The sequence below is a fragment of the Ictalurus furcatus genome, unplaced genomic scaffold (genome assembly GCF_023375685.1).
Source record: "Ictalurus furcatus strain D&B unplaced genomic scaffold, Billie_1.0 scf2, whole genome shotgun sequence".
Taxonomy (NCBI): domain Eukaryota; kingdom Metazoa; phylum Chordata; class Actinopteri; order Siluriformes; family Ictaluridae; genus Ictalurus; species Ictalurus furcatus.
Genome location: NW_026521051.1, coordinates 997,129 through 1,024,596, shown reverse-complemented (window position 1 = coordinate 1,024,596; position 27,468 = coordinate 997,129). Strand labels below are relative to the sequence as shown.

The window sequence follows — 27,468 nt, the reverse complement described above, 5'->3', positions numbered from 1 at the left end:
TGGGGAATTCCTTGGCAGCAGTCAACCAAAAACTGTCCAAAGGAAGTTCAGCAAATCTTAGCTTTAAACCACGATCTTGTTTCAGTTCAGTTAGTTCCTCCTGCTCCTGTAAAGTCATGTCCTTTCCAACAGCAGTCAAGGCATTCAGTGGAGGCTGAAGAGAAATAAAATGACAACTTCTCCTCAAGAGTTTTCAGATGTTTAACTATTACCTCGCACAGTGCAGCAGGGTGATCTTGCCGTTCCTCTGTGAGTGGGAACATCTCAAGGTTGGCACTTTGCACATGTTGTTGCCAGAGGTGCACCTTTAAATGGAATCCATTTATTTTATCCATGCTTGTAAGCAGGTTCTCATTTCGGCCTTGCATCCGTGTGTTCGGTTCATTCAGATGATGAAATATATCTGCCAGGTATGCCAGCTTTGCACACCACTCATCACTTTCAAACAGATTTGAGTAATCAGACCTCTCATTTGTCAGAAACACTTTAAGTTCCTCCCGCAGCTCATACACACGGGCCAGCAACTTGTCACGCTACAACCATCGGACCTCCGTATGGAGCAATAAGGCTTTATGCTCCGCTCACATTTCCTCACACAAAGATGCAAATATACCTTTTCAAAGGTCGTGTCTTTACAAAGTTCCCTATGCGCACAACATCATCCAACACAGGAACTAGTTCTGCTGGTAAAGTCTTTGCAACGAAGGCCTCACGGTGCAGAAAACAGTGTGTAACAATAAGATCTGGGTTTCTTTCCTTCACTCTGCTAACGAAGCCTTAGGTGTGCCCGACCACGGCTGCAGCTCCATCAGTGCAAACACTTGTGCAATTTTCCCACGTAAGTCCTCCCTGGTCAAGATATTCCGATTTGACCCAAAAAATTTCCTCCCCTGTTGTTTTTTCTGGCGGTGCCTTACAAAATAGGAAGTTTTCTCTAATGGCATCTCCATCCACAAAACGCACATTGGCCAAGAGCTGAGAATATCCGTAGACTCATCAAGTTGCAACGCAAATTTCCTACTGATGCGTATCTTTTCCAAAACATGGCTTTCGATGTCTGTAGACATGTCATCAATACGTCTGGCGATTGTGTTATCTGAGAGCGGGAGTTTAGATATGTCTTTAACCGCGTCAGGGCCGAGCATCTCGTTGACAGTGTCTTTGCGGGCAGGTAGTATTAACATCTCTGCCACAGTGTGGGGCTTTTTTCATTTAGCTACAAGTTCAGCAACTAGCTTTGAGGGCTTTCTAATTTACCTTTGTGGTTTTTCTCATTAATGTTGCCTGTTTCGGTGTTTTCACGCAGGCAAACAAAATAGTCCATCGGCTTGTTTTGAAGCGACGGGTGTTTCGTTTGGAGATAGCGTTTAAGCTTGCTTGGCACCATGGCGCTATTGGACTGCTTCTCGCCACACACCAAGCATAATGGAGTCGGGGTCATCTCATCGCTGGTGAAAGTAAATCCTAACGAAAGATAGCTTTCGCTGTATTGCCTCGAGCTCACCGTCTTTGCTTTCTTTTTACCACCACTCATACTAGGCCCTTCACCTGAGTCACAATCTTGTCCAGGGCCCAGTTCGGAGTTTGCATTTTTCCTTTTTAAAAACTTCTCCATCACTGCCACCACGACCTGTCGCATGCGTCACTAATTCTCTTGTCTCTAAGAAGGTAGGAGGCAATTACCTGCTGCCACCCGGACGAATATTACATTACTCTGCCAGTCACTATATTACAGCACAGACACTCAACAATGGCTTATTATTTGCAGATAATAATGAATAAATTTTAATAAAAAAGAATTTTAAGACTAAGTGAAATTGGACAATTTCTTAAGGCACGCCTGACGATCTCTCACGACACACTAGTGTGCCACGGCACAGTGGTTGAAAAACACTGCTCTACGGTATGTAGACTGTATTACATGCGTGTTGAGCAGAGAGGAAATATTATAATATTATACAGTATCTGGAAATATAGTGTGTGACTGCTGCTGAAATAAGGAAGAGACTTAGGATTCCCCTTTTCAAATCTGAAACCAAATTGCTGAAGCAGCACAATACTTACCTGAACAGCTTACTCTGCGAAGTCTTTAGTTATTTAAACTAAGCATTGGTGGTTCAGTGGTAGAATTCTTGCCCGCAACGCGGGAGGCCCGGGTTCAATTCCTGGCCAATGCAGAAGTGAGTTTTGAAAGTTAAGCCTTCACCAAAAGCACATTACAAGCCTTATCATTTCTGCCCAAACTAGACCAACTCCATGCTGCTGAAATATACAAGAGACTTAGGATGCTCCTTTTCTATTTTGAAACCAAACTGTTTAATCAGAACAATACTTAATGAAAAGCACACTCTGCATTGTCCTTAATCCCTTAAGATAAGCATTGGTGGTTCAGTGGTCAAATTCTGACCGACCACGCGTGAGGCCGGGGTTCAATTTCCGGCCACTCATGACTGACTTTTGAATATTGAGCCTTCACCCAAAGAACTCTGCAAGCCTCATCACTTCTGTCCAAAAAAAGGGTAGCAGACACAGTCCATGTTGCTCAAATATACAAGAGCCTTAGGATGCTCCTTGTCAATTTTGAAACCAAATTGCTGAGTCAGCACAATACTTACCTGGAAAGCGCCCTCTGTGAAGTCCGGGTTAGATTCCAGGCCAATGCACAACTGAGTTTTGGAGACGTTTGTGTTGCTTGAGCCTTCACCCAAAGCACTTCACAAGCCTTATCAATTCCGCCCAAAACTAGGGTAATGGACAAACTCCATGCTGCTGAAATATGGAAGAGATTCTCCTTTAGAATTTTAAACCAAATTGCTGAAGCAGCACAGTACTCAGCTTTAAATCGCACTCTGCAAAGTCCATGGATTTTTAAGATAAGCATTGGTGGTTCAGTGGTAGAATTCTCACCTGCCACGCGGGGGCCAGTCACACGTAGGTGTAGAGCGCTGACTAGCCAATAGAAAGTGAGGAAAATCCAGGAGGAGGGTCGGACGAACCTAACGTAAAAACATCCGTTCAAATATTTATATTATATTATCTGTTACATATTGTATCTATGTAATTTTTTAAAAGCGGCATTGTCAACATTTACTATTCCGATACTCTTTCAGTGTGTAAAATTAACTGTTAAAGAAGAATGTGAAATTAACAGTTTGTCAAAATTAAAATAACTATCTAAATAATATATGCAGGGTGTGTTATAGTAAGTTATTGAAAATGTATTCCAAATAAGGACTAAGATTTTAAAACATTTACAAATACAAGCTAGATAAAACATATTTACAAATACACAGGACAATTTTGTTTTGTTTTTTTTAAATACAATGTTGTCTATACACAATTCCACAATGGTAGAGAGAGAGAGAGAGAGAGAGAGAGAGAGAGAGCACAGAAAACGTAGAATGAGATTCATGGACAACAGTATTACACAGGATTTGTAACTGTTTACCAAAATCCAACCTTGTGCTTGGCTTGCAATCAGACATGCCATGCACAGACCTTAAATACTGTGTTTCACAACAAAGTTATTTTCTCTTTTCAACAATCCACCTCTGCCTCTCAGCCTCATAGAATGAGGACTGCTGAAACTCTGCCCATGTCGTCTCTGCATTCATTCCCTGTGCCTGATACAGGGAGAGCACTTTAGAAGGACAGTAAATGTATTTGCCTGCCACTCCAGTGAAACCAGTGTGGATATGAGGGCTATTGGGTCCTTGTTTTAGTGGCTGGTGGCAGAACCTGCACAGATGACCAGAAGGCCCTCTGCAGAGTATGCCTCAAAGACTTTCCTGGAGCAGTAGAAGTATTTAACATCACCAGCCTGCTAAAAGAAATGTACAGAGGAGCCATCACCCATGTAACGAGAATTTGGCTGACCACAAGCTAAACAGGATCTAATTTGTTTTTTTGGTGTCTTCTCAACTGCTGCCTGTGTCAGAGGTACATCTTCAGGAACACCACTAGCAGGTGGATTGAACGGAGCGGGAGGCTGTATTGTTCCTGACCACATCTTCTCTTTGAGGTGTTGACTTCTCTTGCAAAGAAGGATTGTCTTTAATGCTTCTTGCCTCTTCAGATGAGCCCCGAAGTAAATCACCTGATGGGCCTCTCCTGAAGGACACGTTGATTCTCCCAGGGAATTTTTTTTTTCTTCATGCTGATGGCCTGAATAGTACCCATAGATATGAACAATTAACATAAATAAATATATAAAAAGAATTTACTTAGTTATGCATTATGTTTTGTAAAGTAAAATTATGGTCACTGATTCTTTTAAAATAACTTGACAGGTTTCATATTAGACCAAAAGATCAATGACCCAAAATTTAATTATACAACTATTGAAAAGATACACATCTACTCTAATATATTCTAACTTAATCTAACATAACTGTGTGATCTGCTCACTTGTTACCAAAAGACTTTATTTTAAGTGTGTGTTTGACTACTGAACAAACAACAGACACTGAACAGTAGACAATAGAAATTTCACTCGGCATACAAACGTATAATGATATTCCTGAATTGACACTACATATATAGTTTAAACCATTCAAATGATATTCATAATATACCGATGTTTCTTTTGAGTAAATAAGCAATTTTGTTATTTATAAGTCGCTTTGGTTAAAAGCGTCTGCTAAATGAATAAATGTAAATGCAAGTGTACAGTTCACTTTACCTGCCGCCTAAGAGCGCTTTTTTTTCTCAGGTAAAACGATGAATGTTAATCGCTGTCTGGGGAAAAAAACAAATAAACAAAAAGAGATGAAAGCCGAAAAAATAAAGCCAATAAAGTATTAACTGGTTTACGCGGTAGCGGAGGCAATTCAAAGTGTAGATCTTCAAAAAAAAAAAAAAAAAAAAAAAAAAGAAAACACCAAGCTTCGGAACAGCGCCATGGAATCAACATGTGGCGAAAAATATATTGCATCCGCAGTGATAAGGACTACCACTGAGAATTAACTGGAGAAGTTAAGCGTAACTACTTTCCGTTCCGGGAAAGTTAAGCAGAACTACTTTCAGCTAACCACCCTGGCAGCAGTGGGATTTGAACCCACATCCCCGAAGAGACTGGAGTCTAAATTCAGCGCCTTGGACCACTCAGCCACATTACCCCAGGCTGATGTGGTGGTAAACCCGTTCGTGGTAAGAAGGTGACCGGGTCATTCCGCCGGACAACAAGAAATCTGGCATGGGCGCGACAAATGGGCTGTTGTGAGACTCAAGTGCCTTTCGCTTAACCAGCTCTGCCGGAGACATCTAACCATTTCCAGCTGAAGACAGAGCTAAGGCGTGGTCTTTTGGACGTGATTCGTCTAGGCTTAAGACCCCATGGTCCACGGTCACATCGGTAGTGTTTGCGGAAGAGCTCTTCTGCTATGAACTTACATCCCACTTACAGTGGTGCTTGAAGGTTTGTGAACCCTTTAGAACTTTCTATACATCTTCAATACCAGGACCTAAAACATCATAAGATTTTCACACAAGTATTAAAAGTAGATAAAGAGAACCTAATTAAAGAAACCAGACAAAAATATTACACATGATCATTTATTTATTGATGAAAATGATCCAATATTGCATACCTGTGAGTGGCAAAAGTATGTGAACCTTTGCTTTCAGTATCTGGTGTGACCTCGGTGTGCAGCAACAACTGCAAACAAACGTTTCCGGTAACTGTTGATCAGTCCTGCACGTCAGCTTGGAGGAATTTTAGCCCATCCCTCATTATAGTACAGTTTCATCTCTAGGATGTGGGTGGGTTTCCTCACATGAGCTGCTTGCTTCAGGTCCTTCCACAGCATTTCTATTGGATTAAGGTCAGGACCTTGACTTGGCCATTCCAAAACATTGACTTTATTCTTCTTTAACCATTCTTTGGTAGAACGGCTTGTGTGCTTAGGGTTGCTGTCTTGCTGCACGGCCCACTTTCTCTTGAGATCCAGTTTACGGACAGATGTCCTGACATTTTCTTTTAGAATTTGCTGGTATTATTCAGAATTCATTGTTCCATCAATGATGGCAAGCCGTCCTGGCCCAGATGCAGCGAAACAGGCCCAAACTGTAATGCTACCACCACCATTTTTCAGAAATGGGATACGGGTCTTATGCTGGAATGCAGTGTTTTCCTTCCCCCAAACATAACCCTTCTCATTTAAACCAAAAAGTTCTAGTTTGGTCTCACCTGTCCACAAAACATTTTTTCCAGTAGCCTTGTGTCTTGTCCATGTGATCTTTAGCAAACTGCATGCAGGAAGCAATGTTCTTTATGGAAAGCAGTGGCTTTCTCCTTGCAATCCTGCCATGCACACCATTGTTGTTCAGTGTACTCATCATGGTGGACTCATGAACATTAACATTTGCTGATGCGAGAGAGGCCTTTAGTTGCTTAGAAGTTACCCTGGGATCCGTTGTGACCTCGTGGACAATTACATGTCTTGCTCTTGGAGTGATCTTTGTTGGTTGACCACGCCTGGGAAGGGTAACCATGCTCGTGAATTTCCTTCATTTGTACACAACCTGTCTGACTGTGGATTGGTGGAGTCCAAACACTTTAGAGATGGCTTTTTTTTTTTTTGAACTTTTCCAGCCTGATGAGCATCAACAACTCTTTTTCTGAGATCCTCACAAATTTCCTTTTTTCATACCATGATACACTTCCACAAACATGTGTTGTGAAGATATGACTTTGATAGATCCCTGTTCTTCAAATAAGACAGGGTGCTCACTCACACCTGATTGTCATCCCGTTGATTGAAAACACCTGACCCTAATTTCCCCTTCAGACTAACTGCTCATGCAGACGCCAACAATGTCTGCACCATGCACGCTTCCTTTACAGAATGCGCTTAAGCAAGGTCTTTACAAGAAAAATAGGATCCAAACCCACATGGGCTGTGCACAGCGGATTGGCAGTTCATCACCTTAACCTCTTGCTGACATAGCTCACGCATATGAAATTACATCCCGGTGTGTGGAGCAATAAAGAGGTTTCGGTGCAGGTTCTTTGCCCCTGTCGTCTGGACTGCGGAACACGTTCTGCGTTGATGGACCTCCAGAGACGCCAGAGCCTTACAGCAGCTGTGGCCAAAAAGCATTGAAATACAGCTCACGGTTGCGAAACACGTAGCCACAGTGCTAGCTTTTCACATTTCTCCACCCTCTCTAGTGCTAGCTCAGGGACCTGTACAAAGCTTCCCATTTGTAGGCGTGAGACAGACTGCAACAAAGCCAGATATTGCTGGAAAGAGGAGGCAAAGTAACAAGTTTGCGACGAGGATGGGATTCGAACCCACGCGTGCAGAGCACAACAGATTAGCAGTCCATCGCCTTAACCTCTCGGCCACCTCGTCCGAGGCCCGCCGCTTTTAACGAAAACTATGCAAATGAGGGTTTAATGTTCGCTGACTAGATAACTGCTTCTCAAATAGATTTTATTCAAGTCTTGAGGTATGAGCTGTGCCGTCATATAAACTGAAGGGTGACGATGCGGCAAGACGGCCCAAAGGTCTCACAGAACGGGACAATTCCATAGTTGAGCCGTCGCAATGCAATCCAATCCTTGGGCGGCTAGGTACCGACTACCTATGGACTGCCCATCTCAGCGAGTTAAATTTCTTTGGAAAATGTAACTTTTACCCATGACCTGAGAAGGATTACGAGGTATAGAAGATGGATGGATGGAAATGTAACTTTTATCCTTACCTGGATATACACAACAACTGTGGAAAAGGGGGGCATGAATTGGGACGTTCGTGAGGCAGCATGCTGTGGCCAAAAAGCGTTGAAATACAGCTCATGGCTGCGAAACACGTAGCCACAGAGCTAGCTTTTCACATTTCTCCATCTCTCTCAAGGATATTCAGCTGGCCTGCCGTATTCGCGGAGAATGCGCTTAAACGACAACTCCGTCTAATATACACAAAGGCTCTTTTAAGAGTCACTTCATCGTCTCAGAAAACAGCTAATTTTATTTCTTGGGCTGTTTGAATATTTAGATAATATTTACAAAGAGAAGGGGACACACATATATATATATATATATATATATATATATATATATATATATATATATACTGCTATGTATATTACATAATGTTCGTTTGTTTTATAGATGATGATGAACAGTGCAGAAGAGCCGTGTATTGTCCTTATGTAAAAACTAGACAATGCACAGTAATAACGCCGATGAGCTGTGTCTGTGTACAGTAGCCCAAATCTGCCTTCTGTTCCAGGCGGCGTTGTGTCTTGTGCTGGATGGAGCTTGACTGCCCTCGTGTGTCCAGTTTAAATATTAGAACGTGGTATGGAGAGAAAAGGATATATATATATATATATATATATATATATATATATATATATATATATATATATATATATATATATATATATCTGTGTGTGTAAATGATGTAAAAGGCTTTCTATCAACATTAGAAAAAGGTTAGTTATTAATTTTGTATTTTTATGATAAATATAGTGCTATGAATATTACATAATGTTTGTTTTTATAGAAGAGCCGTTAATTGTGGTTATGTCCGAACAATACAATGCACAGTAATGAGCTGTAACTGTAAAATAGCCCAAACCTACCTTCTGCTTCAGGTGGCGTTGTGTGTTGTGCTGGATGGAGCTTGACTGCCCTCCTGTGCCCAACCTCGGGAACGGCAATTTCCCAGCAGCGGTATTCTGTCATAAGAGTACATTTGTAGTTAGGCCCGAGTTGGGTAAGAAATATTACATGGTTTATATTACTGTGTCCCCTTTTTAACCCGTTCATGATCATTATTGTATACATTACAAAGATAAAGGTAATGTTCTTCCCTATTTGTGGATATTCTCGAAGTGAAATAGATGAGGCCACCTAGGGAACACTAAGTTATCTAGGAGCAGTGATGAGAATGACATGTCTAATAACATTAGAAATACATTAATAATGTTATTATAATAGAAATCAAGGTGTGCACTTTAACATTATAAAATATACATACACAGCAAAATCCACAGAAACAAATCCACTCTATTGGAGTTTCATTTCAACACTTTTAAAGTGTCCGGAGGGGTCCACACTCCACACTGTCATTTTAACACTTTAATAGAGTTCACATCAACTCTTTGTATAGTTGAAATTGAACACTACTCAAGTGTTAGTTTCTTAACACCAGTGTGTAGTGTTAGAAATTAATTCTCATAGGAGTAATTCATTAAATCTCATAGTGTTAATTGCATACTATTAAATGAGTTGCCTCTAACACTATAAAGTGTTAATATGCTACTTCACAATTAAAATTACATTTAAATGATTACAAATCTAAAAGGCAAATAAAGAAAAAAACCAAGTTGGTTGCTTTATAATAGTTTTCTTTTTTCAAGGGCGTTAACATTACTGACCCCTCAGGTCAAGTCTTTCTAAATATAACAGTTGGGCACTATGTACTCTCTTTGATTAATCTCATTAGAGCACTGCTGGTCAAATGGCCTAAAGTGTGTCAGTTCATTCACAGAGATGACAGAAAACTCATCCATTTGGTTATCTTCTATACAGTATGCATTGAAGTGGTCATCATAGTACATCGTTTTTACATTGCAGGAAATAATGAAAGCACTCTCTTCATATATTATTATATCACAGATCTTTTTGAACACAGGGAGATCATAGGTACATCCAGTGCATATGAACACACCAACCTGATACTCAGTACCATAATGTCTGACCCACTTTGTACTTGTAACACTCAAACAGGCTTCACTTTCTATTTTATGTCCGCTCTGTCATCACACTGAAGCGTGATAGTTATGTCAGTATTATTCATTTCTCACAGACCTGCCTTTCACCTTGCTAATATATGGAAGCACTGAATAAACAGTCAATTTGTCATGTTTTTGTATGAAGGTGTTAAAATGTTGAGTTGTACGGCCTTTCCTGCCTCGTGGACTTTTCACCGGTATCGTTTGAATAAATCAAACTGGTAATGAAAAGTGTCGTTACTGATAGGGAAGCAAAACAGAGACAAAGATCTGAATGTGAAAATCCATTGAATTTGGAAATGAAATATCGACACCATTGAATTAATAGAATCCGTGTATCATATCATTTGTTCTTTTCGTATTCAATTATCCAATTATCCGAAAATGGAAAAATGGCTTATTTTATTATTCATTTACAGATCCAAAATGAAACAGAGGAAAAAAAAAAAACAAGTCATTTTCCATTCTTTCAATGTCACGCTCAAGTTAAAAATAAGCGATTAGAAAACGGGTCAAATGTCCAGGTTTCATTTGAACATTTTTTTTTTTCGATTGACTATGACCCAGAAGTTACTGGTTTCTTCACGTGTTGTGCTGGATAAAGGTGTTTTTATTTTGGTTTATTTGTTTAGTTTTTTGCTGAAGAGCATGGGGAGATTCGTACTGTTTAAGGGAGCCAAATGTGTAACCCTCAAAGAAGACTGCAAAAATATTAACTCCAGTTAAACCAGTCAATAATTCTTTATAATCCTATAAACGTTTTTGCATTTATGCTTTTACATTTTAGAAAATGGGCAAAATCAAGTTTAAAGAGAGGCTGTAATAAAAATACAGTTTTTGGAGTATCAGGGTCGGCACAGTGGCTTTGTAGTTAGCTTCTTTGCTTCACACTCCCAGGTTGTACTCTGGTTTCCTCCCCTAGTCCAAAGACATGCGTTGTAAATTGTCCGTAGTGTGTGAACAGGTGTATGATGGGCTTACACCTCGTCCACGGTGGCCCCCGCCTTGTGCCCCGAGTCCCCTGAGATAGACTCCAGGGTGACCCTGTGTAAGATCGATGGAATATCTGATTTAATGAACACTGAAAAACTTTTCATTTCTTTTTTTTGAAAGCATGTAACATCAGCACGACGTTTGGGGTTCACCGAAATGGGACTATTGAAGACTCGAATAACCGGCTCTTTTTCCAGTCTGTGTAGCCTCACATTCCTGTTATTGGGTGACACGGGTGGAATCCAATGAGGTTTTCTACTGTTCTCAAGGTTTGGCATGCTGTACATCCTGAGATGCTTTTCCGCTCACCATGTATGTAAAGATAGGTTATTTGATGTTACCATGGCCGTCCTATTAACTTGACCCAGTCTAGCCATTCTCCTTTCGTCAACAAGGTGTTTCCACCCCGAGAACTGCCACTTACCGGATGTTTTTCACACAAGTATGTGTGTGTGGAAATCCTAGGAGAGCCGCAGTTTCTGGAATACTCAAACCAGACCATTTACAACCATGCCACGGATAAAATCACTGGATTACATTCTGGTGTTTGATGTGAATATTGACTGAAGCTCTTCATCTGATCCTGCTTGATGTTGTACATTGTGGTGTTGCCATATGATTGGCTGATTGGATAATTGTATGAATGAGCACATGTACAAGTGATCAGTGAGCACATCTATCTACCATAGAGGTATTTTGGGGCAATACTTGACAATGTACCTGACTTTGTTAGATTTGTGGCCAAGTTGAAGAAGCTTTTGACATCCCAATGGAAAAAAATTAATAAAACAATCCAAGACAAATTCACTTTCAGTCTTGTTTTTTGTTTTGTTTTTTTCCCCCTTCATGTTAATCTCTTTCTACAGAACTCGTCCAAACTTCATACGTCAATGCAGTAAGCAAGATAAACTGTCTACAGATAAAGAATCTAAGCATGCATCTGTTTTCACCCTTATAGAAAAAGTTTTGCAGTTCCTATCCAAAAGACACCAAGAGCCCAGATGTCCTTAGAAACTAAATGTAACCTCCAACTCGTGGCCTTTTCAGTAACTCGATTCCCAGACGTCGCCACACTGATCACAGTGCATCCTTCAAATCCACCGTGCAGCGGAAATGGACCAGTCGATTTAAACGGATTGTTGAAAATGTACGTTGTTCAAGGCATTTGTGAATTTGAAATTTCGCTACAAACCGAGTCTGAACAGTCGCCAGAATCTGAGGCAAAAACACACGAAGGGACGAGATCACGTCGTCATTGCCTTGTCTTTGGTGTTCTACATTTTTGACAAAAGTAACAACAGAGATGCTGCATTAAAGTGGTCAAGAAAATTACACCAGTGTAAAAAAATCCCACTGGGTTAGATGATAAACATCGACTGAAACTCTCGATAGGACGTGACATTGTTGGAGAGTTGCATACGAGCGGACATTCAACAATATTTAGTAGAAGCCTTGTGGATGTTTTCGTCTGTGTTTGTCTGTAATATACTGGACTGTCCTACCAAGAGTTCGACCACGTACACATTCAACTGAAGCTCATACAGTCAGCATACTGAACTCTCCTTTTTGCCATAGTGCGGCCGCTTAACAGGATAAGGCCTCAGAAGTCAAGCACCAGTAGCTTGTGGCTAAAAAGCTGCAGCAGAATTGAGCTCGGCTAGGAGGTGATGGGTGACGGAAAAAAGCTGGGGAACCTCGGAAAGGAAAACAGGGCTGTGTTCCAAATCTTTTATTGCCTCCTCTTCAAACTCCAAAAACCTCTGGGCCCTACAGCTAAATCCAAAGCTGAGGAAAACAACCATTCAACTAAGAAGGCCTTCTCAAACACAATGTTTGAGCGAAGGGAGGAAATGATCAAACACAGATCAATTGGAACACAGCCCATACAGCAAAACCGTAAAAAGTTGCCATAGAGTGTAAATGATTCAAAAAGACACAAATCTAAGCCCAAACACTTCATATGACCATTGATATGACTGCTAACGAAATCTATTGTACTGTAGCTACACTGCTACAAGTGTACATAAAGATACACTGATACAACCAGTTGAACATGAATAACACGCAAAGCACATTTCACAAGCACGATATCTTTCAAAAATCTCCAAAAGCACAAATTCCCTAATAAAGGAAAAAGACATGTTTGTGCTAACACGTAAGACTTGAGTTTCTACATCTTCCAAACAAGTACACTTGAGCGTCTTCGTTACTGTAAGCTTGGCTCTGAAAATCTGCTACCACTGTTGTACCAGTAAACACACACACAGACAGAGCAAGTTAGCAAAGATTGGTCAACAAGGTGTCTTCAACACAACCACCTTTTCATACACGTACGCTCACTTCATATTGACAGTCCCTTTTTAAAAGTGAAATAAACCATGAGCAGCTGTCTTCTCAAAAGTCCTGTTCAATTTCAGAGCCCAAAAAAACTGCCTATATACACAACAATTCAGTCCCACGGCTCTGAAAGAAATGCAGAGCACAAATGTACAAATCACTGTAATTTCTATTTTTCTTAAATGAGAAAAGGATGCTTGTAAAAAGATGATAAATCTTCACTGGGAATTACTTTAAGGTGATCATCAACAATTAATTTATAAATCAGGGGAGCCTGGCTCTGGTCCTGAATTCCTGTGATCATGCACAGTGTGATGATTTCTCATCTAACACTCCTACCTAATGACCCGAGGACTTAAATCGGGTGTGATTCAGGAAAATTCCCAAACTGTACTGGACTGTAATCTTACAGGACCACAGTAAGGCTTCCCCGCTCTAAAGCGTTTCCTATAGAAATATTTATTTGAACATGATGTGGATAATCTAATCACAGACTCTGGATTAATGGTGCACACAGCGATGCTTTCACACAAAAGTGTGATGGACACTAAAAAGCTGGAGCAGCACTAATGCATGAATAGTTTGTCTCAGAGTTTGTACTTTCAATTAGAAACACATTAAACCTCTGCACAGTTTCCAACTTCATATGAATAATATTGTAAACAGTCGTATTCGTGAGAATGAGGACAAACGGTTAAATATTCACAGAAAGTTTGACTTGGTCACAAAGCAGATGTCCCTCCCCTCCCCCCACTGAGAGCATGTATGCATTGAGCAGGCTGGGAGATGTATCACAGGTTACACCACGTTGTCTTCTGTGGGCGGCTCAGCGTTGGGGGGCTGGAGGAGAGTTTGTTGAACTGTAAAATGACATTTTCACTTAGGGGTGTACTCACTTTTGTTGCCAGCGGTTTAGACATTAATGGCTGTGTGTTGAGTTATTTTGAGGGGACAGCAAATTTACTCTGTTACACAAGCTGTACACTCACTACTTTACATTGTAGCAAAGTGTCATTTCTTCAGTGTTGTCACATGAAAAGATATAATCAAATATTTACAAAATGTGAGAGGTGTTCTCACTTTTTTGTGAAATACTGTACATCTTTTTATTTACTTTAATTTTTATTCATAGTGTATATATATATATATATATATATATATATATATATATATATATATATATATATATATATATATATTAGTGTATATATGTTTATTTCATTAGAAAAAGTGCAGTACATTTTCATGGTACGGTCAGTACTGTTTATTTTTGTAATAAAGTGAACTTAACTTTTCCACTGAGTGTTATATTTTCATTCAGTAGTAATCGGTTATTAGTAGGTGCTACCCGACTTGGTTATCGGCGTCTGTAAGATCCACTATCGGTCAGCCTTTAAAATAGATTAATGTGTATGACATGTTCTTCTTTAATTAATAAAGAAATGCACTTGTTGACAACTTGCTGTGGTATAAGGGGAATAAAACACTTCAGAATGTGCAGTTCTACCTTGGGGTGGTAACGGTCACTCCACTTCATTGGATTATTGACTACTTTCCTATAACCGCATGTTTATTCCTTACATAAATTAAACACAAATCATGTAGGGGTTCTACATGCATGTAATATTTGCACAATCAATAACCTATTAGAGTAATACATTGTGGTATATAAACTGAACTTTGTGTTTGATGTGTCTGCAGTGTCCAAAGCCCGTGGTGGTGGCAGTGCATGGCGTGTGTGGGAGCAGGTCTGTTGGGAGTGTTAAGTATCATCTCATACACTCAGCAAACAATATGGATGGAACTTTCCAGAATTGTGGTATCACTTTCCTGCAAAGCTTTAACCATCAGAGAGTTATCTTTTACTGGGGCTTTTAGCTGCAGGAGACTGAATTACTAACAGTTTTTTTTTTGTGGATCTGATTTCTTCTTTCACAGGAGTGGATCTAATCACAGTCTGTGATATTCGTCTGTGCACACAGGATGCCTGGTTTCAGGTGAAGGTATGAGGAACATTAACTTGCCATACATTGCTTGCTTACATGTTTACACCAAGATCTGTAAACAAGTTATTTTTGTCCATATGATCATATATAGAGACAGTAAGTGATGAGAAGATAAGAATGGGCTGATTGTTCTGACTTGTACAAGCCCCTATGAAAGAGTTGACCACAAGGGGGTGCACACTGAACAATTATTTACATTTGCAGTTTGTTGAAGATTAAATAAACCACAGTGAGCATCAGATGTCTGGTTTTAATACAAAGTGGACTATTTTATGATATTACCATCTTGTTATTTATCAAAGAAGAACTCCAAAACCTGAAATTTGTTCATTTTTAGACAGAAAAATTCTGCAGTGTAGCTGTTCTAGTGGGCTTTCACACTGGAAGTTTAGTCCAAAACAGAGCAGTTTGCATGAAAAGTTGGTAATGTGACCGTCGTAATGTGGACTGGGAAGTGCACTGCGGTACCGAACCCGAGACTACCTGTAGAAGGTGGTCGAGTTCGGTTACACTGGAACTGTGAATGTGAATTGTCCCATGAATGTGAACGTAACTTGTATCCGGGTCCTCACTTGTTCAGGAAGTAGAGTAACCTGTGCTGAAGGCCTGTTGTGGTGATGATGTGTCATGACATGTTTTGGCCCAAATCTGCAGTAACTTTGAAAAAGTGGAGGCTCCTCTGAATATTGTGGAATTTCTTGATTTTGCGTTAATTTCTGTAATCACAAAATGGTGAAATTCTGGACTGACACATGGAAGATATGGAATGATAACAGAAGAATGTGACTTTGGGTTGTACCGTGTATTTTTTTCATGTAGCTTCATTATTTAGTATAAATGAAGGCAAGTGTGTGTTCTGTTCTTCATCTCTGCAGTCGTGTGTTGCCTGATAGTCAATGATTGCTGGAGCTCTGGAAATAGCAGGTGAGATTGCAGGCCGGAGTCCCGTCGCTGTCCAGGGAACCAAAATCAACCTCCTCTACTCCTGAGACCACAGTGTAACTGAGAGCCTAGACTACATGGTAAGAATCTGCTTAAGACATGAATAGCATTTTTAGCCTCAAGGTAGACCCATGCACACAGAGTATGGCCACAAACACAAAGTAGTGCAGTCGAAATCTGAGATTTCTCCTCTGCGTCTCCAGGCTACTTGGAACATGAACATGTTGCAGACACAGGATCTTATGAAGTCAGCGCAGGCAGCCCTGGAAAAGAAGAGTCTGAAAGACGTGCCCTTCTCCAAGCTTTAAAGGAGAAGATCCAGGGCTGTTGAAGCTGTGGTGGAACTGAGACTTCATCATCCACATATCTTTAATTCTTCTTGCTAAGTCTGAGTTTCTTTTTAGTCTTTTTATTTTTAGACTGGTCAAAAGACTGATTAGTGGAAGTGAAATGATAGATGAACTTTTAATTACTTGCTTTATTATTTGCAGGTGCCTTGTACAGTAAGACAGTGTAACTAATACTCAAAAGCTTGTTTTGTGTGTTAACATGTACAGTAGATGTACATATTTTTTCTGGTGCTGTGTGACTGCAGAATGTAGTGCAGTTAGCACATTAAATTTCCTTGGATGCTCACTTTTAACTCGAGGAGGTCACAGTTTGCCCAGACATCTTTTATTTAAATCTGTCAATCTGTCACCCACACGTCATTCTGGGGGAAGAAGAGGAGGAAGCTGGACAGATAAATTTATTTATTTATTTATCATTGCTGTGTTTCCTCAATCGAGTGCAGAAAGAAGAAAAACAACACAACTGATTTAAAAATAAAAATATAGAAAACAATCTAATGTAAGGTTCTGATCCGGTTTGCTTTCAGCAGGAAGGCTGTCCTCTTTCCTGTTGCTCTTTCCCTTCTATTAGTCCATTTGTCCAGTCTGAATCGGTTTGCTATGTTTCGAGACGATTCGAAGTCAAATAATTTTCTAGTGAGAGTCACACACTTCCAAACGAACTAGACTGAGATGAGTATTTGATTCTCACTAGAAAGTGATTCGACTCTGAATCAACTCGAAATGAATCAGTCAAACTGATTCAGACTCTATAAAAGGACTATGAGATGTGATTAAGATATATAGTCCAATGTTTTGCTTTACAATTCCACTGTGTGTGTGTGTGTGTGTGTGTGTGTGTGTGTGCGCGCACGTGTGTTTTTCAGGAGAACGAGAAACTCTGACACAACAGTACATCCTGACCATTGGTACTGTGTACACATCAACATACACACACGTCTCCATGCTGGACATCTCAGGAGCTTTCACACACGGTGCTAGGAATATCCCGGGACAGAGAAATGCACCTCCTAAGTGAGCGAGTTTAGCGTCAACCGGTGAAATTTGCTGTAGCGTGAACACTTCGCCCCCGTAAGCTTCACTCTCCGTCAGGTTCACTGTAATTTGACATAAAATGTACATGATGTTTATTTTTCATACATTTAGGATTTAATGGGTTTTTTTTACTCTTCGAGGAGCAGAAATGATCTTTTGAGGCAGCTTCTTCATCACTACTTGCTCCGTTTGTCTGAAAAATGTAACGACCGGTTTCAAAAAGTCACGATGTCTTCAGTTCATGTGATTTTACTGTTGAATTTAAGCAGGAAATGTGAAATATTTTTTTCCTTTGTTTCCTCTACTGTCTTTTTGCTGTGATCTTGAACACAGTTGTATTTTTTTTTAAATAATAAATAAATGATCATTCTAGTTCTCTCACTTTCCCTGTCCTAATTGTCCTGTATCTGTTAAATCCGTTTCATCTCTGGTCTTTCTGTCTGTATGAACACTTGTAGAAATGACATGTAGTCCATATTTTTAAATGATTTTATTCATGATTTTGAATTTAAATAAAGATATTCTTTAATTCTGTATTTTGTCATTTAATTATCATTAGAAATCAGAAGATCAGATTAAAGCCACGGCTTCTTTACCTGCCGAAGCTGTAAAACGTTCAATAAACCAGTCAATAGATCAACTGAATAAATGTAGATTTTTATTTACTGATTAGATGTATTGATGGTGTTGATAGATTATTTGAAGATTTTTATTGATCTTGGACAGAATCATTCAGATAAATATTTTTTAAAAAATAAAAAATTGATAAATAGTTGATGAAATAAATGTAGTGTAATGTACTGAGTCAAATATGAAAACTACAAATAAATAAAATCTATTTATATCTGTGTATAATTAAAAACCTCACTTAATACAAGAAATTCATATCCTAAATGTTGCAAGTGATTAATCTGATCATTTTATTCACCTGTTTAATTATTACTTTCTAAATAATAAACAAATGAATGTTCTGGATTCATGAGGAATGTTTACATTTTGTGTCCAAACTCAAAAGTTTAAACAAAGTGTATATTTATGATAATAAAGCACAAAGAACGTGAAACATCAACACGACTACAATCATCGATTAATTAAATTAAATATTAATTTTAAAAAATTAAATTGAACAAGAGTAAGATAAAGTATATTTTTAATTAAAATGTAATTAGAAAGGAGCACTTTTAAAGTGGATTTGATTAAAATAATGATAAAGCTGTTTTTTATGTATTTGTATATATTATCCTCTATCGTGTTTAAGAAGAAGAGAATAATGAAGCTTTTTATGAAATAATATTTGGGTTTATTTTATTTTATTTTCTCCTCACAGATTCAAATTTACGTCAACGTCCGTTACGTTGGTGACGTCACCGCGAGCGCGAGAAGTCGAAGTGAGGAGCAGAAGGCGTTGTTAGTGTTAGTGTTAGTTCTGGCCCGTTTGGACCCAAACTAAAGTGAGTTTATTCGGTTCTGTGTAACCAAACCCGTTCTGTTCTGTATCGTGTGTATGTGTGTAGTTAACGGTGTTAACACCTGTGTTTCAGGTGTATCAGTATGAAGCAGGCGGTGACGGCGCAGTGGTTCACTCTCGGAGCTCGGTTCACTAATGACCGAATCACTGAGGAACCGACCAAAGATAACTCACACCCGCACGGAGAAGAAGAACAAGAGGAGGAGAAGTGAGAAATAACATTTTATAACTTTTTTTATTCACTCCTCTGGTTCAATATTAATGTTAATATTATACAAATATGCTAGCGGTGCTAGCTTTTGAGGAGGCAGTCCAGTCCACGCATGCGCAGTGTAATTAATGAGCAAGCTAATCGAAATGAGATTAGCAAATAGGTCGATGTTATTTTTGATTCTATTTAAAACGATGAATTCACTCTGTCAATAACTGCCCAGTCTGAGAATACTGCATGATTTACTTTTATAAGTGGACATGGCCACCTACTGGACTGGAGTGTGGGCAGTCGATTGGCAGAAAAAATCAAATAAAATGCGGAAAAAAAAACAAAAAATACAAAAACAATACTACGTAAATAAAGGAAAAATAAAGAGATAAATAACTATATACTAGATATTTAGCCACAGTTCTTGTATATTTACTTACAACCACTGCATATAGACACGCGTATAACCTAATAGACCTATATAAGATATAACCCAGCACACCTATACTATAGCACTTGCAATGGAAACATACACTACCGTCAAACGTTTAGACACATTCATTCTTTATTCACCCCTCAAAAAAAATTAATTTTTAATTTTTGGGATCTTCAAAGTAGACGCCCTTTTTCCAGAAATGTATTCTTGGCATTTCTCACTTGATATCTTGAGGAATTTCCCTGAGATGCTTTTTAAACAGTATTAAAGGAGCCTCATTTCACTGCTGACTTTGTTCCCGTCTTAATTTCTGTGTGAGATATAATATATATTTTTTAGGAATACGATCTGCAGATCACTGATAGGAACCAGTTTCTGCTGGTCAGTCACGTTAGGAGGTTGGGTCCTGCAGCAGCTCCTCCACCAGGACCTGTCTTACTCATCCCGGAGTTCTGCTAACTCACAGGTCTCCCTCACAGAGCGGGAGAAACACAGCGCTTAATCATTGTCTGCTTCTTATCGCACTAATTGTTGTAACTTGCTCAGGTCTGACTGATAAGATGCGCATGACTTTAACATCATGAAGGACCTTTCCACTCACACCAGACTGACCCCAGAACAGTGGGAGAACCGCCTCAACAGATTCATCAACAACATGAGCAGGTACTGGATAAAAGCGACTGCATTATTAATTCAATTCTGCTTTTGTCTGTATAGCGCGTTTAACAGCGTACGATGTCACAGAGCAGCTTTACAGAAACTTATACATTCTTTACATTTAGAAATTTATCCTTAACGTGCAAGCCAGAGACAAATTTTACAAAAGAAACATTTGTAGCATGCATATAAGGGATGTGTATTTACTTTACAGAGACTATCCCGGGCAACACGAGGCTGAACATATAGCGTGATGGTTTTTCTGATTATATCATTCTTAAGTTTAATGATAGATATACACTACCGATCAAAAGTTTGTGGACACCCGACTGAAATGTTTTTCATGATCTTAAAAGCCTTTTGATCTGAAGGTGTACGATTAAATGTTTGAAATGAACGTTATACCAATTTACACTGCTGAGTTTTTCAGTGAATCTCTTCCAGGAATGCCAGTGTTCAGACTACACTCAGCACATGGGGTCTAAGCTTTGAGAACGAGCTGCTGAATCTGACTGGAAGAGTCCTTCCTGCTGAAAGGATCCTACAGGGAGTGAGAGCAGTAAGGGGGACCACAGAACACAGAGAACACAACTGTACACGACACGTGTCGCACTCTTGCTGAGTAGAGTTTGTGTGTGTGTGTGTGTGTGTGTGTGTGTGTGTGTGTGTGTGTGTGCAGTACGAGTACAACCCATGTGACGCGGATTGGTCTAAAGAGATGCGAGGTCTTCCTCTGATGACCAGCATGCCTCTGGAGATCTGGCTGCTGTCCCATACGCGCCGTAACGCTGACGTCGCTCACTCACTGCTGCAGACCCTCAACAAAGTGCCCGTGGGCATCCACCTTCAGAGGCCGGGAATGTGAGCCAACACACTTGACCAATGTTTAGAAAGAAATTGTAGCCTGTGCCATTACTGCGTCCTGGGCTCTTTTTAAAATTCACTCCCCGTGAGCTTCATGAAAGGGACGCTAGTGTGTAGCACTGTTAATTTCAAATTATTAAAACGGTCCTCGTCAATTAGGTAGTGCAGAACTTTGCTCTAATATTGACCGTATTCAGCTGCAGTCCATCAGTTAGGCACAAACATTTCAATGGTCTCTGCAAATAAACGTGTTTTCCGAACTGCACGCTCTAAAATGAAGAGCTTCTCGACAGCTTTTCTTTCATTCATAGCGGAAGGCAGTGGTTACTGTGCGTAGTGTTTTATTTGAACCAGAGCCATGTTGAGCAAGGATCATGTCTTAATTGCAGCATTAACACTTTTTATTCTCCCCCACTTCATTTTTTTTCTGTGTGCAGGACGGAGTACGATGATCGACAGGAGGCTCTGCTGAGAGCTCTGCAGCAGAGAGTGGGGAAACAGGTTCAGATGGTGGGTCTCACACACTGGGTAGAATCAAATGTGACCATGTAGTTTGTTTAGGATTCAAATATTAAAGTATTTTACTATGCTGAAAATGTTCAGGTTAGCATCCGTACTTTTTAGGGGTTAAGGTATAGAAAATGTATTGTATTGCTTAGAAAAACCGTACATGTGACTAGCAATGTAACGACCGTTATATTCATTATTTGAATGAATAAGTAATGCACTCGCTGTCCATTTTATTAGAAACACCCTCACATTCATGTAGTTATTCAATCATGGGGCAGCGGCACGATGCATAAAAAGAACTTGAGTTAACGTTCACATCAATGCATAAAAAGTTACTGTTCACGTCAAGCATCACAATGGGTGAAAATTGTGACCTCTGTGACCTTTACCGTGGCATGGTTGTTTGTATCAGATGGGCTGGTTTGAGTATTTCAGAAATTGCTGATCTCCTGGGCTTTTCACACAGAACAGTCTGTAGAGTTTACTAAGAATGGTGCAAAAAACATTGAGAGAGCAACAGTTGTGTGTGGATGGAAACGCCTTATTCCTGAAATACTCAAACCAGCCCATTTGGTACCAGTAACCATGCCATGGTTGTCTGATGTACACATTAACTGAAGCTCTTGACCTGTACCTGCATGATTTTATGCAATGTGCTGCTGGCACATGATTGGCTGATTAGATAACTGCTTGAATGTGATATGAAATATATGATTGAAAGGACTTTGATTTAAAAATAAATAAAATAAAGGGGTGGTAGAAGAAAAAACCCACATTACTATGGGTAAATAATATAGATGGCACTAGTGCTGCACAATTAATCGAATATCGATCGCGATTACGATTTTGACGGCCCACGATTAAATGAACATGATCGACTGCGATATTAACGTTAAAAGTTCGTCCTCCGCTAATAGAAAACTCAGCTGCAGGTCAAATCAAGCGCTTCCTACACTTATAGCCAATCACCATAGGGCAGCGCAGGGATGACGTCATTTTGTAGTACCAAAACCCGGAAACGGGGTTAGCATTTTAGCCCTCGAGCTGCCAGGTTCGCTTCGAGCTCCAGCGCTTTGCGTGAGGAGAAATCATGACATTAACACGCTATAAGGTGGGTTTAATTCAAACTTCTTTATTAAAAAATTCCTCACCAATCATAATCAAGAGTAGCAACTGTTCCGTCTGTAAACATACAGTACACTGCCGCTCTCCTTCACCAACTCTAATTCACTTCATTTAAACTCACGGTTGCCAGATATCACTAGAAAAGTCAACTCCAGTTTCCATGTTTTGATTTAATCCCCCAAAACATTATCAGCAGACATGGACACGGTACTGGGGAACTGATCTAAAACTGATAAACAAAAATAAAACTACTAAAATGCTAAGACAGAAAATGTGCTTAGTTATAAATAAATCATTTTATATATATATATACACATACATACAAAAATAAATAAAAAAAAATATATATATATATATATATATATATATATATATATATATATATATATATATATATATAGGGCACACGGTGGCTTAGTGTTTAGCACGTTCGCCTCACACCACCAGGGTCGGGCTCGATTCCCGTGGCCCTGTGTGTGTGGAGTTTTCATGTTCTCCCCGTGCTGCGGGGGTTTCCTCTGGGTACTCCGGTTTCCTCCCCCAGTCCAAAGACATGCATGGTAGGCTGATTGGCGTGTCTAAAGTGTCCGTAGTGTATGAATGGGTGTGTGAGTGTGTATGTGATTGTGCCCTGCGATGGACTGTCCAGGGTGTACCCCTCCTTGCACCCGATGTTCCCTGGGATAAGCTCCAGGTTGGATGGATGGATGGATATATATTATTATAATAACTTCATTAAATATAAATGAAATGAGAAATGAAATAATGTTTAATTACTATGGGTCGCATTTAATATCACTTTGACATTAAGCTTAGTTCGCTATTTCATTGAAAGCTATTAGCCTTTTTCCTAATAAGGATCACTTTTGTGTTAGTCTACTTTTAATTAGGACTCTATTGTTTTTAAGATATCTAAAAATAAATATTTTATGTTTGTTTATTTATCAATCAACCAACAGTATCATTGCTATTATTTTAATTCAGTTAACAGTGACCATGAGCAGAGAGCTTACATTTAACTGTTTATGACAGACTTCCTGATTAAAGTTTAAATAAAAAAAGATTGGTATCTGGATCAGTATCATCTGTAAAAATCCTGATCGGCGCATCAGTAATGAACACCATTAAACTAAAGCGCTTTGCATCTGACAGGTAAATGAACTCACCCAATCGCATCCTATATGAGATTATTCAGATATCTACACAATACACACAGAGCGGTTCGAGAACTGACTCCAGCCCAGAACCATGACAGTGGAAATGTCTAATAGTGTAGCTTTAAATATATTTAAGAGGAGCAGACTTCAAACACTGAACATTGAGGTTTATTGTATTTGTTTACAAGGTAAACAGGTTAACGGTTGTTTTGTGCATACAGTCTGTAAAATGAACTGAAAATATTAGATTTAGTTTATCAGAAGGTAAATTAATGTCATGGCTCACACTATGTTCCTAAAGTCTGTTATAATTGACCAGCTCAAGTTTTCTCATGCCTACTTGTGTGTTGTATTGTGGCATGAGAGAACTTAATAAATGTGAAAGTGCAATAAAAAATATGTTATCACTGAATAATCGTGATAATCGAGATCTCAGTATTAATCTAAATAATCGGGATTATCATTTTGGCCATAATCGTGCATCCCTACATGGCACTGATCCAGGACCTGATAGCAGCAAAAAACCGGTGGATCAGCCATCAGAGATAACAGAAATCAAATCATATAACTGATGCATGTAAAAGAGACGTGACTGTTCTTTCACTAGGATTGAATTCATTATATTCATACTTTATGTATGGGTTTCTGTATGAAAGTTTAATGGTAAACGAGTGCTTCAGTTAAAATAATGAGCGTTGTAGATCTTAAAGAAAACAATATCGGATGGGTATCGGCTGATACTCAAGCTTTCCATTAAGGAAAATAAAAGCTAGTATCATGACACTTCTAGTAAATAAGTCAAATGAAACTGTATTTATTTATTTATTTATTTTTTTAATTGAACGTTTAAGGATATTGCTGTTTGATTTTCTTTGTTAAAGTCGTTTCACCTTTTGTGATGTGACACACGCAGTGCAGTGCAACTGCTTCTATGTGATTTTTGTCACAGTATATCCTTTTATGGGTCTAAGCATACGGCATAGGAATATTTCAGATTAACAGCCTCAGTCTACAGATTACCATTACTTCTTGTTCTGAAGCACTCACTTTAAATCATGTGTGTAAGGTGGTTGTGATCCTGTCAACCAACCGTAAGGATAAATACGATTGCATGAAGAAGTACCTGTGTGTGGACTGTCCCACTCCAAGCCAGTGTGTGGTGGCTCACACCCTCAGCAGACCTCAGACCCTCATGACCATAGCCACAAAGATCTCCTTGCAGATGAACTGCAAGATGGAAGGAGAGCCGTGGAGCGTCGAGATCCCGGTACGGTTCTGTTCTTCAAGCACTGGGAGTTTTTCAAGTAACTGAAATATATCCGGCATTGGGATTTCAACTAAAACCAAAATCATCACTTAAAAGCATATCTGATCTTGTAACTGATCAACAGTGGCACCTCCTAACCCTGATGTTATTCTATTAAAACATTGTTTTAGTGACTTCTCCTGCTCTTTCAGTTGAAGCACCTGATGATGTTGGTATCGACTGCTACCACGACAGTGCCGCAGGAAACAGATCCATCGGTGCACTGGTGGCCAGCCTCAACCCGGGCATGTCCAGGTACTTAAAGCATGACTTGTGTGGACTCTGTAAACAGCTTTAAGAAGGGTTGTGTTTAATGAACTAGATTTTAGATTTGAACTTTTCCACCAGTCTTCAGAAGAGAGGGCATTACCCTTTGTGGTTTATCGTAACTTTAAGAGAGAGAAAAAGTACAATATCGTTCTTTTAATGATTAAAATGTTTAATTGTCAAATTGCTGAGGTATAAGGAATAAAAAGCATCAGGAAGACCTGTTTAGCTTCGTGGTGCGTCACATTACACCATCCTGTCGTTGATTGATAATCTTTCTGCATATAGCAGCATGCTCATGGTTTCTTTATTTGTTGATATTTTTTAATCCCTCGTATATCTGCATATTGTTACCACTACAAACGATCAGTAAAGATTATGAATCCAACAAGAGTTTTTCAGCTCAGTGGTGGGAAATTTCAGAGACTTTTAACACTACTTCCTGCATCTCAGGATTCTTTACTCAGGCCTGAGCTGGTTCTCTTAATCGCACACACTGTTCTCTGTATTTCCATTTCCTTCCGGTTGAAGGACAGAATCACAATTTTTTAGTCTTGAATCCTCTGAACGTTGTTTTCCTCGCTGCTACCCCACCTTCATCTTCCTCATAAAGGGTCTGGGCCATGCTCTGTATGCTATGTGCTCTGTATGCTATGTGCCACTGCTCTGTAACCATGAGAGCACCGTCCTTCTCTCAGGTGGTTTTCAAAGTGTGCAGGGTATGAAATGCACTCTGGGAGGAACATCATGCTCATAAATGACCTCGTTACACTGCAGTCTCTTTGATTCCGACTTTACACTCAGGATGAAATACTCACACTGCAGTCTGACGGAACGTGGGAGAAAAAGCGAGCAATTTTAGAATTGTCACTTCAGTTAAGAAGCGCATTAAGACATCGCTTTTTGTTTTGATTTCTTTTCATCAGCTGTGCTGAAGGCCTACTTCAAATACAACGAATGTTTGCCGTCACGCATCGTGGTGTACCGAGACGGCATGGGCGACGGCGTGCTGCTGAGCGTAGTCGACTATGAAGTGCCTCAGTTCACGCAGTCCACCAAGGCCATGGGTGAAGATTACGCGTCTTTCTGATCGCAGCTTCAGGTTGCGTTCGGTGCGTTTTAAACACTGATGGCTTGATTCGTCAGGTACAACTTCTTCCTCGTGAGTCACAAAGTGCGCTTCGGGAGTGTGGCCCCCACTCACTACAACGTGGTGTACGACAGCAGTGGCCTCAAACCAGACCACATGCAGAGACTCGCCTACAAACTCTGCCACATGTATTACAACTGGCAGGTAAAAGCCACACACACACGTTCATACAAGCCCGCTTTCTACACAACCCCAGATCATGCTGATTGATGATGTAAGGATCGAGGATGTGGTCATTTTCTTTAATCGCACGTCTATCATTAGAGAATCCGCATCGTGTGATCAAAAACGGAGAACACGCATGAATTTGTTACAGAATTTGTCCAAGATTTTATTGGGAATGTTTCGTACAGTGTTGACGATCTAAATAGCTTAATTTAGCTTAAAACCGTGTAATTGCAGGGTTAAAGATACGAGCTATACGAGATCAAGCCTGCGATCGGAGAGTCCGTATACTCGATGTTTACAAAACCGCAAGAACGGAAGCGAAATGCTATCAGTCAAACACGTCAGAGTTAATGTATTGTTCTGATGGCTGAAGGAAAATTTTACTTAACGGTTACATCTTAAGGGTGAGCTGAGGTTGTGTATAATTAGTTCAGTAGAGAGAGAGAGTAAGAGAGAGAGTGAGTGATGTAGAAAAAAGGAAATACAGAATTAACAGGTGCTGTGAATTGAGGATGTGTAGAAAAAAAAGTATATTTAAAGCAGATGAATGAGTGTATTAGAAGCCGGGAAAGGTGAGGTTTCCTTCACGTGTTTCCTGGAGGATGCAGTAGAGGTGTGTGTGTGTGATTTCCTGTATACATAGATACACTTGTATAAAATATACACATATACACACGGTTGTGTGTAGTTTTAGAAACATCTGGGACTTGAATTTTCAGTGTGCACATGGTAGATGTGCTATATAATG

General features: G+C 39.6%; 1 protein-coding gene, 2 non-coding genes and 1 pseudogene across 3 annotated transcripts in view; 3 read left to right on the top strand and 1 right to left on the bottom strand.

The window, feature by feature from the left end:
* LOC128604704 (E3 ubiquitin-protein ligase UBR2-like) overlaps positions 1–16,953 on the top strand; it is a 134,347-nt gene extending 117,394 nt beyond the window's left edge. The window contains exons 18-21 of the mRNA XM_053619821.1: positions 14,779–14,825; positions 15,016–15,080; positions 15,977–16,105; positions 16,229–16,953. Of these exons, the coding sequence (XP_053475796.1) occupies positions 14,779–14,825; positions 15,016–15,080; positions 15,977–16,072 (208 nt within the window). The 3' untranslated portion in view covers positions 16,073–16,105; positions 16,229–16,953. The remainder of the gene's footprint in view (positions 1–14,778; positions 14,826–15,015; positions 15,081–15,976; positions 16,106–16,228) is intronic.
* On the top strand, positions 2,107–2,177 carry trnac-gca (transfer RNA cysteine (anticodon GCA)). The gene has a single exon. It is a non-coding gene; the product is annotated as a tRNA-Cys (tRNA).
* On the bottom strand, positions 7,274–7,355 carry trnas-gcu (transfer RNA serine (anticodon GCU)). The gene has a single exon. It is a non-coding gene; the product is annotated as a tRNA-Ser (tRNA).
* Positions 16,954–19,878: 2,925 nt separating the features above from the next.
* LOC128604712 (piwi-like protein 1) lies at positions 19,879–26,401 on the top strand (annotated as a pseudogene).
* The last annotated feature ends 1,067 nt before the right edge of the window (positions 26,402–27,468 follow it).